The 14,499-nt window shown below is 46.1% G+C and overlaps 1 protein-coding gene across 6 annotated transcripts in view; it reads left to right on the plus strand.

Moving 5' to 3' along the window:
- LOC138303601 (rap1 GTPase-activating protein 1-like) overlaps positions 1 to 14,499 on the plus strand; it is a 256,978-nt gene that overhangs the window by 45,016 nt on the left and 197,463 nt on the right. For 3 of the 6 annotated variants that reach the window (XM_069242887.1, XM_069242888.1, XM_069242889.1), the window contains exon 1: positions 4,023 to 4,263. The exons of 2 other annotated variants lie outside the window; for them this stretch is intronic. In XM_069242887.1, coding sequence (XP_069098988.1) covers positions 4,220 to 4,263 — 44 coding nt within the window. In that variant the 5' untranslated portion in view covers positions 4,023 to 4,219. Of the gene's footprint in view, positions 1 to 4,022; positions 4,264 to 14,499 lie in introns of those variants that run through there. One more of the 6 variants, XM_069242890.1, reaches the window with a different exon arrangement.

Genomic DNA, 14,499 nt, shown 5'->3' on the forward strand with positions numbered 1-14,499 from the left:
ATTGCCATCTGCACCACCTGGGCACTTCCAAGGGTGCTGGACTCTGTCCCCCTTCCTTGTGAGGTCCTCCACATCTGTAATACATCCCTGGGTTCCACCAGCCTGGTTCACAGGTAGTGACAGCAGCTGGACAATCTGAGGCTTCCACTGACTTTGGTGAGAGTCCCTTCTTCCCTCTGCATCTGGGCCCCTCATGTAGGTACTCCTGTCTTCTGAGTATGCCAGGTTGGGGGCTTTCTCCAACCTTGTCTGTTGGTTTCCTTGCGGTCCACTGGGAAGGGTCCCGAATCACATGAACGCCACCCAGTACTCCCCGTGTTTATCCATGGGGTAGATTACTACCTTGCACCTTGTCGCTGGGGACACTTACCGTACTTACCTCTGGTGTTGTCATCTACCCCTAGCTAACTACCACACTTACCTTGGTTGGGTTCTCTATTTCACATTCTACTTTCTTAGTATATGGTTTGCCCCCCCCCCCCCAATAGGGCCCTGTACATTTTATGCTGTTTCTGTTGGTTATTTTGTGAATATTCTGTGTAGATATCTCCAAAGGGAGATATACAAGTGCTAGTCTACTAGTGCTTTCCATTCCTCCTGGGTAAGGCTCAGCTGCTTGTCTCAGCTACCCCTAGAGAGCTTTTGATATATGGACACCTATTCACTATCACTAATGGTTGCCTGAACTCAGTATAGATTGACACACCATAGGTGTAAGCCATAAACTGAGCCAGCCTCCTACAGAAATAAATACAGCTTTGAAGCCAGAGTCTTTTATGTGAACATAAGTTTGTGTTGAAACTGTTATGAAAAATAATGAAAAAAGGACTTGCCCTTTAGTCCTTAGTTACATTTAACTAGTTATAATTTTGATTCATGGCCCTTCCCCTATTCTATCAAATGAGGATGCATACTCTTTGGGCAACTTAGTCACCTCTTTTACACTTTTACAGACATCTCCAGTCACTGTCCTGTGGCTGCCCAGTGTCCAGACACTTTTATTAAGTGTGTGGCTCTCCTCTGCAAGCCGAGCATTGACATTTGAATTACAGTTGAACTTTCTTAGCTTGTAACACATTTTTTGTTAAAATGTGCAAGTCCTGTAGCAGATAGTGTTGTATATGGCTAGTAAGGCAAATTCATAGTGATGCGAAAACGCCACAGGTGCACAATCACGCTTTTCCAGTGGCTTTGAGCATAGTCCATGTCTACAACAAACAAAGGGGGATCCTGTCCAGACTGTAAGAGGGGAGACGAGGTTTGATAAAAGACGGCATTAACAGCAGCAGCACCCTTGCACAGTATTGCATGTTGCATGCAAGTAAAGTGTAGTATGCATGTTCTTGGGGGAGGGCGGGTTTTGCACATGACATGAAAGATCCCTCAGCTGCAAGATGCTGCCATCTATAGTTCTATGGTGATCAGCAACCTCTTGGAGGCTTCTGCACTTGCTGACAAGTAAATGTAATTATAATGAAGGTTTAAGTGTTACCTTCTCTGCCAAGGTGGTGATGCTGAGCACAAGGGGTGGGAGCATATGTCAACAGTTAGTACCGTGATACCTGCCAGGGCCACCAGGCACAGTGTGTTGAATTACAACTCTACTCTGAAAAAGACCAGCATCACTGCTGGATTCCTGTCACAAAATCACTTCAACACAGACCTATAAAATTGCCAAGGACAGAGCCCTGCCCCCGCACCCTCACTATGGTACTGGCAAAGAATAGTAGCAATCTATGGTCTGTGGGTGGTGGTGACCTTTCAGTCAGGGTGGCTGTAAACGATTGTAGAAAATGGAATGAGGGAGAAAGTAGAGTAAGAAAGCCACCCCCCATCAAATTGGGTCTTGAGTGGAGTTCTTCCCACCCAGAGTAAGGGCCACATTACGAGAACTGCTGTCGTAGGACCAGAGTACTCGTGGTGGCGGTCCGACCGCTGCATACTTGGTGGTCTGACCACCAGATTTGGATGCTGGTGGTCAGACAACCACAAGACGGCCGCAACCGCCGGATCAGAGATCCCTCTGTTGCAGTGCTGCGGTAAGCCGTGGTCAAGCACAGCGCTGCCAATGTCGTCACCGCCGTGCTGATCATGACTTGCCTTTCGGCCAGCCTTATCGTGGTAGGGACAGACTGCCATGAAAAGGCTGGTGGAAAGGTAGGGACAGGGCCACAGGTGGGCCCCTGCACCACCCATGCCCATGATGTGGGCAGTGCAGCGATCCCTTGCCAGCACAGTCGGAATGCGCACTGTCTACAATAGCAACAGTGCGCGATCTGACTGCTTGCAGGGACATTGTAATATGGTGGTCGGGGCGCAGGCTTGGCGGCGTCCTCCTGAATGTCGTCTTGGCAGTTCAACAGTCGGCTGCTAAGTTCATAATAGGGCCCTAAGTGTGGAAAAGAATGGGACCAAATGGTGCATATTCAAAAGTAACTTTCCCAATGAATTTGATCAAAAGCCCTGGAATTTGGGAGGCAGTTCTAAAGGACCACCCATGTGACAGTTCAGTATGTCATGCTCTGCAGATCAAGTTCGAATCTCCCCAGAATTGTTTTGGGGAGATCACCCATCTAGAAATGTTTCTAACAAATAGGGGATGTATGGCATATTTTATCAACACCTCTTCCTAGCTCCAATGGGTTACACCCCAATTTTCAGTTTTCAATATTCTATGTGACAGTCTTTGCAGTGTAAAAACAAATATGTATATAGAGGGATAGATAGATAGACAGATAGATAGATAGATAGATAGATAGATAGATAGATAGATAGATAGATAGATAGATAGATAGATAGATAATATATATGTCTATATCTAAATATTACCTACTTAGGACCTAATTCCTAAGCGTTTTTTCTTTTGCCAGATTTTTTTTCAGCTGCTATTTTGAAGGTTTCAGAGTGATTTGTCAAGCAGGGGGTGAGAAAAAGGGAGGGTCACAAAATGTGTTTTCCGCATGCAATTTCCCATAGGGATTTTGAACATGACTACAGCCCGAACCACTGAACGGAATTACACCAAATTTGGCAGAATGCTTGATCTTGGTCCAGAAAGAACCGTTTTTGATATTTGGTGTACATCTGTTCAGTAGTTTTGGAGTTGTTAAATAAAGAAGAAATATAGATATCTAGGATCGGGGACTTTCGCGGATCCACTAGCGGAGGATGATCGGATCCGGGGAAAAAGCAAGGCCATAATTGGTTTGCCACAACTCAGAGGAAAGTTACAGCCGCCATTTTGTTTTTGCATTGGGCCACGGGGAACAAAAAACATTGCAAAACATACATAAGGATTCATAATAGAGCTACCCTGATTCCATAGGACATGCAAGGGTCCCTGTGGGACCCCTCATGGCCAAAATTGCCCAATTTATTTCTGGGCAAATCATGGATCCGAGGTTCCCCCACTGTGCTCAGCGTGCTCCCCCCGTGTAGGCTTGCGAAGGATCTGTGAATCCTAGAAAAAATGAAATAAAAAATATACCCACTGACATACCAAAACCCACTGTGCAGGGCGGAAGGTACTGCACAGTGTAGGGTTGAATGCACACAGGGGATTGCCCACAGGGCTTTTGGTCGAGTGCTGCAGTGGTTGTGGTAATTCGGTACTACTTTACATCCCCAAAAAATTAAATTCACTGAGAAAACCAGTGATTACAGGTACATCATAGTTAGGCTGACATTTTACCCATACACAACCATTGAAATCCAGCAGTCAGAGCTACACTCATATGGAAAAACTGCAACTTGTGCAGTTAAGTAACTTTAGGCTACAAGTTATACTTCTTTAAGAAAAGTATAACTATTACTGCTGAACTTCTATGGTTTTTGTAGGAGTAAAACATCAACCTAACTGCAACGTCCCTGTAACCTTTGGATTTCTCGGTGAATATATTTATGTAACACGTCCTTTCAGTCTGTCCTCCATCTCCTTCCCGAAGCTCCGCTGTCATATAATGTGGCCGCCACCAGCAGCTTCCCCCCCCCCCCCCCCCCCCCCCATCCGGGCAGCCCTCCGCAGGCGCTTCCTCCCCTCAGCGCGCCTCAGCTCACCTCAAGCTGCGAGCCGCTATTCTTGCACTCCCATTGAAGCGCCCAGGGGCGGAGAGCGGTCCCGCCCTCCCTGGGACGCCGATGCCGCGCTCGGCCAGAGAGAAGCAGCCGGCTGGGCACGAGAGAGGACTCAGAGACCTGCTCTGCACCCCGAGAGGAGGCCATGTTTTCCAGGAAGAGGAGCTTCACTTTTGGCGCCTATGGAGGGTAGGTGTGACCTTTCTGCGCCCCGGGCTCTGGTGTCCCACTAAGACCTCAGAGAAGTAAGAGTCCTTGTAGACATGGGGAGGGTGGAACAGAATGGGGGGGGGGGGTAAAAGAACATTACCCCTGTTTATTAAACATCCTGCCATGCTGGTGTTTAGTTTCTAAATGCGTCCAGTTTTGGCAGACATAAAACTCTGAATAATTAGGTGATCTGAGAGGCCTGGAGATGTGCCCAGCATCACACGTAGTGGTCAAATGGGGTAGCCGGGATTAGAACTCAAATCATGCAGTTCCTTTTTGTTCAGCTTTCAGTTTTGGGATCGGTAGTTGTATTATCGCTTCTAGGATGGGGCGGGTGATGGGACTGACCTCTGGAGGGGGTGGGGCTGGAACAATTTTTAGAGTAGGGGTGCTGGCCGACATCATTTCACTAGAGGCACAGGGGATACGTGACATCCTGTCTCTAACAACACAAAGGAGCTGCCAGACGAACACATTGAAAGTGTACCTTGACTGTTCACTCTCGATCCAAACTATATCAGGTTTTATTGGGGACGCTGCAGTCATCCCCCCCCCCCCCCCCCCCCACGTCACCTGCAAGAATGTGTAGCTTAAAGCCCGTCATAGGGAGAAATAGCCTATTATCTATAGCAATACACTGTACAGAGACCCCCGCCCCCGGCAGCCACTCTGAGCACTTAGGATGCCGTCCTCAGGTGAACCCCACTCACAAGAGTCTAGCGCCTAGGAAGTGTGTCCTATGTAAAGCGCTCAGCTGCTTCTGAAAGACATATTTACCCTCTAAAAAAATGCACGCCTTGGTGTTATGGTGGCGAATATCGAATTTTAAGTATCGTTCTACAAAAATATTGTAGCAGAAACATCGACAACCAAAGCGAGGGAAAGGTATTTCTATGTAGGTTTACTGTACTTAACTTCACATGTAGATATACATACGTAGTATGTTCTTGTACCACCATGTTTTGATATTGTGATGAACAACACTCCTTTTTTTTTTTGTGGTTTTATATAGCACCAACTCCACCAGAAAGTATTGGGGCGCTTTACATGAGCACCAGTCACGTTACACAAGGAGACATTATTTTTGGTAGACACAGGGAGATTGAGTGATGTGCCCAGAATCACACAATGTTGATCCGACGCCGACACTCGAATCTAGGGGCATATTTACAAGAAAGCGGTGCACTGGTCCCGATGCACCACTTTTCCTGCGTCGCCCCTGCCCCACCTAACGACACCATGGTTGCGCCTTATTTACAATACCGCGCACCATGGCGGTCCTTAGGATAATAGCATCAACATTTTTGACGCTATTGTGGAGCTTTGCTGCACTAGCATCCAAAATGTTGATGCTACTGAAGCAAAGCACAGGGAGGCCCATTGATTACGATAGGTGCGTCATCTTAACGCCTGCTCTGAGCAGGCGTAAAAAATGAAGGAAAAAATGGTGCAATGAAATGTAAATTTCACTGCGCCATTTTTTTTGCACCTGCCTGCGTCGGATCGCCCCTCCTGCATACATCATGCCTGGTGCAGGCATAATGTGGCACAAGGGTTTACAAAGTGGCGCAAGGCAAGCATTGTGCCACTTACTAAATACAGCCCGGGAGAAAGGCCACTTTAGCGTAAAAAAAGTTGGCACTAGGGGCTTGTAAATATTCCCCCGAGTTCCCCAGCTGCAAAGTCGGAAGCTCTGGCCATTATGCCACATCCTCTCCCCTCTCCCACAAGACGTGTCTGTCCCTTTAAAACACTGGTGGTATGCACCTGTGAAGCTGGGTGCAACCACCGAGGTATGTGGCACGCTATCAACAGAAACAAACAGACTGGGTGCTGGCTCTGGGATGCAGAGCTGTTTCCTGATAATTTGACACACATGCCTTGCATGTTACCTGCAGTAACTGTAGACCCACGAGCTATCTGTGGACAGGAATAAATCGATTTGGTGTCAGTTACAAGTGAACTGAGCATGTCACTTCCACAAACTCACACCTCACGAGATAAGCAAAAAGCCACACATTGCACCGCATAACTTTGTGTACAGTGCGTGTTGCATAAATGCACATATATTTAACATGGCTCAGGTGGTAAACATGGTGATGCTGAGCACGTCACTTCCCCAAACGCACACCTCATGACATAGGCATAAAGCGATATATGGTACCATGTAACTTAGAGGGCACTTTATGTGAACACAGTATATTTCACAAGTGCATATATGATTCACATAGCTTATATAAGTCAGATATACGTAGCTCGGGGCTGGCAAAGAAGTGTAGAGCATGTCACCTAAAGATATATATTGCTCAGGGCACCAATTGAAGAATGTCATTGAAGAATGTGCATTGCAATCATGTGTTTCACCTAAAAGCACATAAAGTTCAGTTGATTAGCACAAGGGTACAGAAAATGCCAGCTACATATAGATTATAGCATAGGGAGGAGCCAGCACAGGACTACAGTGAATGTTCCCTAAAGATACATTAAAGCATTAGGAACAAGCATAGGAGTACATAGGCTACCCCCTATAGATATATTATAGCATAGGGAGCCGGCACAGGAGAACAGAGACTACCCCCTAAAGACTCCTCATAGCATAGCGAACCAGCACAGGAGTACACAGAATCTCCCTAAAGATACAGTATAGCATAGGGAGCCGTCACTGGTGTATAGAATATGCCCCCTAAAGATACATTATAGCATAGGGAGCCGGCACAGGAGTACAGAGAATACCCCTAAAGGTACAGTATAGCATAAGGAATCAGCACAGGAGTACAGTGAATGCACACTAAAGTTACCCTGTAGCATATGAAACTAGCAGGAGAGTATAGAAAATGCCCCCTAAATATACTTTATAGCATAGTGGACCAGCAGAGGAGTACAAAGTATGTCACATCGAAGTGTATATAGCACAGGGAAGTATCAGATGGAAAGCGAGCAGATCATAGAAAGACACATACCCCGCAGGCTCGCCGTGGAGTGCTGAACATATTAACCAATGACATAAAAACGTTACGGGAATTACCAGAGTAATGATCACTGAATACTCATAGCGCCTAGAGGACTGGGCACTTTTCACACATACAATTGGGCAGTGGAGTTCTGATCTTGACTGAAAAAGTATAGAGAAGACCTAGATTGTAAGCACGGGTCCCAGACCACACTTGCGCAATTCATGTGATCCTGGGCAGATCATTCTGTGTCCCTGTGCCTTAATCCCTGTGCGTTTCCCAATGAGTGCAGTTTAAAAGGACTTTTCATCTAATGTGTTGCTTAGCACTGGATATCACTAGTTTTTGTCTTCGGGAAATTAAAGTTACTCAGCTCATGAAGCAGTTTGTGCCTTTCACTATGTGTTCTGATATTGGTGTGTTCTCATATCTCACAGTCAGATGTACATGTTCAGAGCACAGCATCACACCGAGGCTACTCACATGTAGAGGAAGGGGCAGCCATGTTTACACAAGTTTGTCAGTAGAGCCGTTTGATGTAACAGTAACTTGTAGAAATAGTAGTGTGTTATGTTATTTCTTTAGCAGTAGTAACATTTTATCAATGACTCAGAAACCATTTCAATTTCATACGTCAACAAAAAAATAAATAACAGATTGACTGTGACCGTTTAATGGATTACTTAAAGTAGTTACAATATTTACAATTATACACAATCAGATACCTACAACTGGTTCAAGAATACCTGCCCGACACTGCCAGCAGTACAATACAACTAAAAACAAAAGATCCGCTCATTGGATGGGAAGCGAGACCGGGAACAAAAATGTCAACATTCCAGGCACCCCAGGTCCACTTCTGTGTTCTGCTGTCAATACACTTTGGCCCAAATTTAAAAAGACCTAGTGCCACATTAGCGTCATTTTTGTAACGCTAATGTGGCGTTAGGCTTGCAAAATCGCCACGGTATTTAGACTGAGTGCCCAATGCATGCGCCAGTTTGCGCCACATTATGTACGTGGCACGCATAATGCATGAAAAGGGGGCATTCCAGGGCAAGGAGCCCGCAAAAGTGGTGCAATGAATCTACAAGATTTCACTGTGCCGTTCTTGGCGTCATGTGTAACGCCCGCTGAAAGCAGGCGTTAAATGGACGGACCCATTGAAATCAATGGGCCTCCTTGCACTTTGCTCCACTAGCATCACAATTGACTCTAGTGGAGCAAAGCGCTGCAATACCGTCATAAATTTTGATACTATTGTTCCTAACACCGCCATGATGCGCTGTATCTTACATACGGTGCACACATGGTGACATTGGGGGGGCGCAGAGGGGCGCAAGAAAAGTGACGCTTCACAAGCTTAAGCGCCGCATTCCTTAAATCTGGACCTTTGTTTATACAAAAAACTGATACAAATAATCGCTTTCAGGTGTAGGAAATGAACACTAAAGTATGAAATATTAGCCACTGTGATGTATAACTAGTTCTTTTAATTCAAAACTATTGGTGAGCAACCGTCAATGTTTCTTATTGAGCAGTCATCTGAAATGGAAACCCTGCAATATGTTCAGGTTAAGAGAGCTCTTAAGTTTAAAGGGAGCTATTAAGTTACTCTAATGCAGATAGGATTGGTGGAACATATTAAACGCTTCTTCGATAGCACCCACACACTATTAGGATTTTTAAAAAAGTACCCGTCCAAAAATTCCTTCTCTGTTTTTTACCCCTAGGATTACCATTAAAAAGCCCAGAAAAGATTCAGGAGGGAGCTGGCATTCTTGGATCAGTTACTCAACCACTACTTGCATTGACCTCCCATTGGTTAAACCAGTACTTCCCATTGGTTAAACCAGTACTTCCCATTGGTTAAACCAGTACTTCCCATTGGTTAAACCAGTACTTCCCATTAGTTAAACTAGGACCTCCCAAATGGTTAAACCAGATTTTTTAAATGTCAGGAAGGACTTGTTGGTCCAAACCATCTGTTGGATGACACTGCAGGCTTCTCTAAGGGGTTCCACAGTATGTAGGTTTTCAGAGAAGCACCATCTTCACACCAGCTGTATGATTTAATATTCTTCTGCGCTATTGTTTTGAAAGTAGCTCACAATATCACTTTATCATTCAGAATACCAGGTAGACCACACTTGTAAAGACATTTCTGAATGTACTTCCAGTTGGCCTGTTTAACAGGTAGTCTGTTTCGATTCCATCTTGACCACAGAGTAATTTAAGTCCTGCATTCTCAAGGGGTTGATTCAGCTGTTTATTAGCAAATGATAGTGGCTTGTTCAGCCCTGGGACCCATTATGTATAGGGATTGGCCCTCGAAGGTCGTCTTCTGTTGGCTACATCAGGGCGGTGTTAGACTCTGGTACAGGGATGTTGTTCCTGTGGCCATTAGGGCCGTAGGACTTTGGGTATTGGCTCTCAGGAACTAGTCATGTTCCTGGATACCTTCAAGGGTAACAAGTTGTGCTCTACAAATCTACTGATTGATTGATTGATAATGAACTGCCAAGATCGAGGGGATTGGCACCCATAGACTTGCCCACTCAACTGGTGCCAACTTGTGTCATATGATATTGGCTCTTTTGACAAGGTCATTCGGAGAAGAGCTGATATCCCAAGGTGAGCACCAGGTGAGCTAGAAAATCGCTTACTTAGTGTGGGTGTCTAGCGCGCATGTGAATCCCCGGCATTCATAAAATCCATCACAGATTTCACAGCAACCCATGCAATTTTATGGGAGGTGACTAGAAAAGCCCTTTAGGTTTTGGCCAGGGTAGGAGTCACCACCTCCCTTCCAGGACCCAACATCGCCAATATTCCTTCACAACAGCTCAAGCTGCGAAGTCATGAGTGCCCTGGCCCCATCTACAGGCTCCGCCCCACCATGGCCAGGTCTGTGCTCTCAAATGGTGAGAAATGTTTCCAGGTTAGCAGACCTGAGCACATATACAGAGGACTTTCAATCTATGAGTAGATGCCCTTGGGGATTGCCACTGTATTTTGTGCCTTGGGTGCTTGTCACTGTAGCCACCCCTAAAATACTATACTGACCTACAGATAAATAATGATTGTAATAGCGATCGCCAAATGATTGTCAGAACAAGTGCAGATTAGAGTCCTGTAGCCCGCTGCCGAGGGCTATACTAGTTGATAAAGGCCCTGACCCAAGTTATAGGCCTGTACCTTTTGTTAAAGGGTGAGGTAGCAGGCCTATAAGGCTATTAGAACATTCCAAACACCAGGGGTAGAATGTGCTAAATTAAAAAGAGAGAAACATGAAAGAAAATATTGGAATGTTGGAGCTCTGGGCTTCTACCGGCCATTATAAGCCCGGAGCTAGTCCATTGTCTTCAAGATTCCAGTGTTCTAATTACTATTATGAACTCTGCCCTGACAATATATCCAGAGGCAACATGTTCTCAATATATCCATATATCCATATTTCAGAAGTCTATATAATGGTCTCAATGCATCCATACGTTGACAGTTTAGGGGTTGACATTGTAATACATACCTGGAGCCATGCACATGTTTGAGGACTTGACACAAGGATAGCGCCTTGTTTCAAGCAGAGCTGCACCCGTTCAACAGGTGGCTTGAAGTATAGACAACTGTTCAAAGCTAGATCTCTGAGACATGTTCAGTAAGAACATGGGTCCGAGCCCAGCGCTTCTACTGCTTAGCCTCAGGATACTTATGTAGTGCTTTTTAATTTTTGTTGGTGAGCTTAAATTACATTCCAGTGGATGTCAAAACGTTGCACATAATTAAAGAGAGACACAAATACACAATAAATAATTAAGATAATATGTTATGAAAAAAGTTTCTAACAAGCACATTAATAGTGCTCTGCCCTTTAGTTTTTTGTATTTTTCAGTTTGATGCCTTAAGTGCAACAGGTGTGTCCAGACTTGGACCACGGGCTCGGGACGCCACAGGACTCCACCTGCACGTTACTGATGAAACCAGTCTGGTGTTGCTTGTGTTCCTTCTCAGAGGGGACCTGGTGTGGCAGCTCAGGCCAGACTCTTCCTATTGGAGCAGGTCCAATGTTGATTTGCATATGGCTAGTTCCTGTCTGAGGTGGCATGGTGGGCAAGAAAACAATATATTGGGATGCAACCCAGAGTGCTTACTAGTGGCTGAGAATATTTCAGTATCCCACCCATCACTTCATTTTAATTAATAAGTGCTACTAGCAATCAGACACCCCATCACCTCGTAAGGAGGAGGTACCGTCCTCCACTGTGGATTAGGGGCACACTTTGAGTGTCACTCTCAGGGAGCATAACTTACTACTCCATTAGGGAGCAAAAGAGGAACAGAAAAAGCTGCTACGGTTCTCCTGGACATTTGGCCGATGGAGAAGACAGAGTGACCTATGAAAATGCAAAGCTGTTCTTTAAAGTACACAGAGAGAGGGCTTTGGCTCTAGTCAGAGGACTATCTCTCACTCACTTCATGCAATTGGCTATTTGGAGTAACATTCCAACTTCCAGGAAGAATACCTGAGGGACTTTTTAAAGAAAATTATATCCAGTCATCAAACTGTTTGTCACATTCACTATTTATCTCCTAAATGCATTATATAGAGAAAACAAACCTTCTTGGCAACTTTTCCTCTGGTTTGGGGAACCCAGTATGGCTGTTGTAATGTGCTAAACAGCATCTGTGTGTGTCTATATTTACATGAGTTACCACAATAAATAGAGACCTATTCATTTATTACAGAGCCTGGTCTCTCTGCGTCTCTCCTCTGTTTCACTTACTACAGATCCTGGCCTCTGGGTGTCTCTCCTCTGTCTCGCTTATCACCGAGCATGGCCTCTGGGTGTCTCTCCTCTGTCTTGCTTATTACACAGACTGGCCTCCCGGTATCTCTTCTCTGTCTCGCTTATTACAAAGCCTGGCCTCTATGTGTCTCTCCTCTGTTTCACTTACTGCCGAGCCTTGTCTCTCGGTGTCTCTCCTCTGTCTCGCTTATAACAGAGCCTGCCCTCTGGGTATCTCTCCTCTATCCGCTTATTACAGAACCTGGCCTCTCGGTGTCTCTCATCTGTCTTACTTATTACAGAGCCTGACCTCCCAGTGTCTCTCCTCTTCTCACTTATTGTAGATCCTGGAATCTCAGTGTATCTCTTCTCTCTCACTTATTGGAAAGCATGGCCTCTCAGTGTCTCTCCTCTGTCTCTCTTATTGGAGAGCCTGGGTCTCGGTTTCCCTCCTCTGTCTCATTTATTGCAGAGCCTGGGTCTCGGTGTCTGTCCTCTGTCTCACTTATTGCAGAGCCTGGGTCTCGGTGTCTGTCCTCTCTCTCACTTATTACAGAGCCTGGCTTCTCAGTGTCTCTCCTCTGTCTCACGTAATGCAGCTCCTGGCCTTTCAGTGTCCCTACTCTGTGTCTGTCTCACTTACTGCAGAGCATGGATTCTTGCTGTCTCTCCTCCGTCTAACTTATCACAGAAACTGGCCTCTCAGTGTCTCTCCTCTTCTCACTTATTGCAGAGCCTGCCTGTCAGTGTCTCACCTCTGTCTCACTTATTGCAGAGCCTGGTATCTCTGTGTCTCACCTCTGTCTCACGTAATGCAGAGCCTGGCCTCTCAGTGTCTCTCCTCTTCTCACTTATTGCAGATCCTGGTCTTTCAGTGGCTCTCCTCTGTCTCACTTATTGCAGAGCCTGGGTCTCTGTGTCTCACCTCTGTCTCACTTATTACAGAGCCTGGCTTTTTGGTGTCTCTTCTCTGTCTGATTTGTTACAGAGTCTGGCCTCTCTGTGTCTCCTCTCTGTCTCACTTATTGCAGAGCCTGGGTCTCAGTGTCTCTCCTCTGTCTCACGTATTAAAGAGACAGGCCTCTGGGTGTCTCTCCTCTTCTCACTTATTGCAGAGCCTGGCCTCTCTATGTCTCTCCTCTGTTTCACTAATTGCAGAGCCTGGCCGCTCTATGTCTCTCCTCTGTTTCACTAATTGCAGAGCCTGGCCTCTCTATGTCTCTCCTCTGTTTCACTAATTGCAGAGCCTGGCCTCTCAGGGTCTCTCCTCTGTCTCACTTATTTCAGAATCTGTGTCGCGGGGTCTCTCCTCTTTCTCACTTATTACAGAGCCTGGGTCTGGGTGCCTCTCATTTGTGTCACTTATTACAGAGCTTGGTCTCTCTGCATCTCTCATCTGTCTCACTTACTACAGAGTCTGCCCTCTTTTTGTCTCTCATCTGTCTCTCTTGTTGCAGAGCCTGGCCTCTCTGTGTCTCTCCTCTGTCTTGCTTATTGCAGAGCCTGGCCTCTCTGTGTCTCTCCTCTGTCTTGCTTATTGCAGAGCCTGGCCTCTCTGTGTCTCTCCTCTGTCTTGTTTATTGCAGAGCTTGGCATCTCACTGTATCTCCTCTCTCACTTATTGGAGAGCATGGCCTCTCGGTGTCTCTCCTCTGTTCCACTTATTGAAGATCCTGGGTCTCGGTGTCTCTCCTCTGTCTCACTTATTGCAGAGCCTTGGTCTTTGTGTCTCTCCTCTGTCTCAGTCATTGCAGAGCCTGGTCTCTCAGCGTCTCTGCTCTTCTAACTTATTGCAGAGCCTGGATCTCTGTGTCTCTCCTCTGTCTCTTTTATTGCAGAGCCTGAACCTTGGTGCTTCTCATTTGTGTCACTTATTACAGAGCTTGGCCTCTCTGTATCTCTCCTCTGTCTTGTTTATTGCAGAGCTGGCATCTCACTGTATCTCCTCTCTCACTTATTACAGAGCTTGACCTCTCTGTGTCTCTCCTCTGACTCACTTATTGCAAAACTTGGCCTTTTCGTGTCTCTCTTCTGTCTTACTGGTTACAGAGCCTGGCACTATGGGCCATATTTATACTTTTTGACGCAAACCTGCGCTAACGCAGTTGTGCGTCAAAAAAATTAGCGCCGGCTAACGCCATTCTGAAGCACCATGCGGGCGCCGTATTTAATCAATGACGTTAGCCGGCGTTAGCCGCCGGCGCTGCCTGGTGTGCGTGGAAAAAAACGACGTACACCAGGCAGCGCCGGCGTAGGGGGATATGGAGCTTGGGCGCCAAAAAATGGGGCAAGTCAGGCTGAGGCAAATTTTTCGCCTCAACCCGATTTGCGCCATTTTTTACGAGTCCCAACCCCCATAGAAATGACTCCTGTCTTAGCAAAGACAGGAGTCATGCCCCCTTGCCCAATGGCCATGCCCAGGGGACTTCTGTCCCCTGGGCATGGTCATTGGGCATAGTGGCATGTAGGGGGGCACA

Source organism: Pleurodeles waltl, chromosome 7, assembly GCF_031143425.1.
Source record: "Pleurodeles waltl isolate 20211129_DDA chromosome 7, aPleWal1.hap1.20221129, whole genome shotgun sequence".
In the NCBI taxonomy this organism is placed as follows: domain Eukaryota; kingdom Metazoa; phylum Chordata; class Amphibia; order Caudata; family Salamandridae; genus Pleurodeles; species Pleurodeles waltl.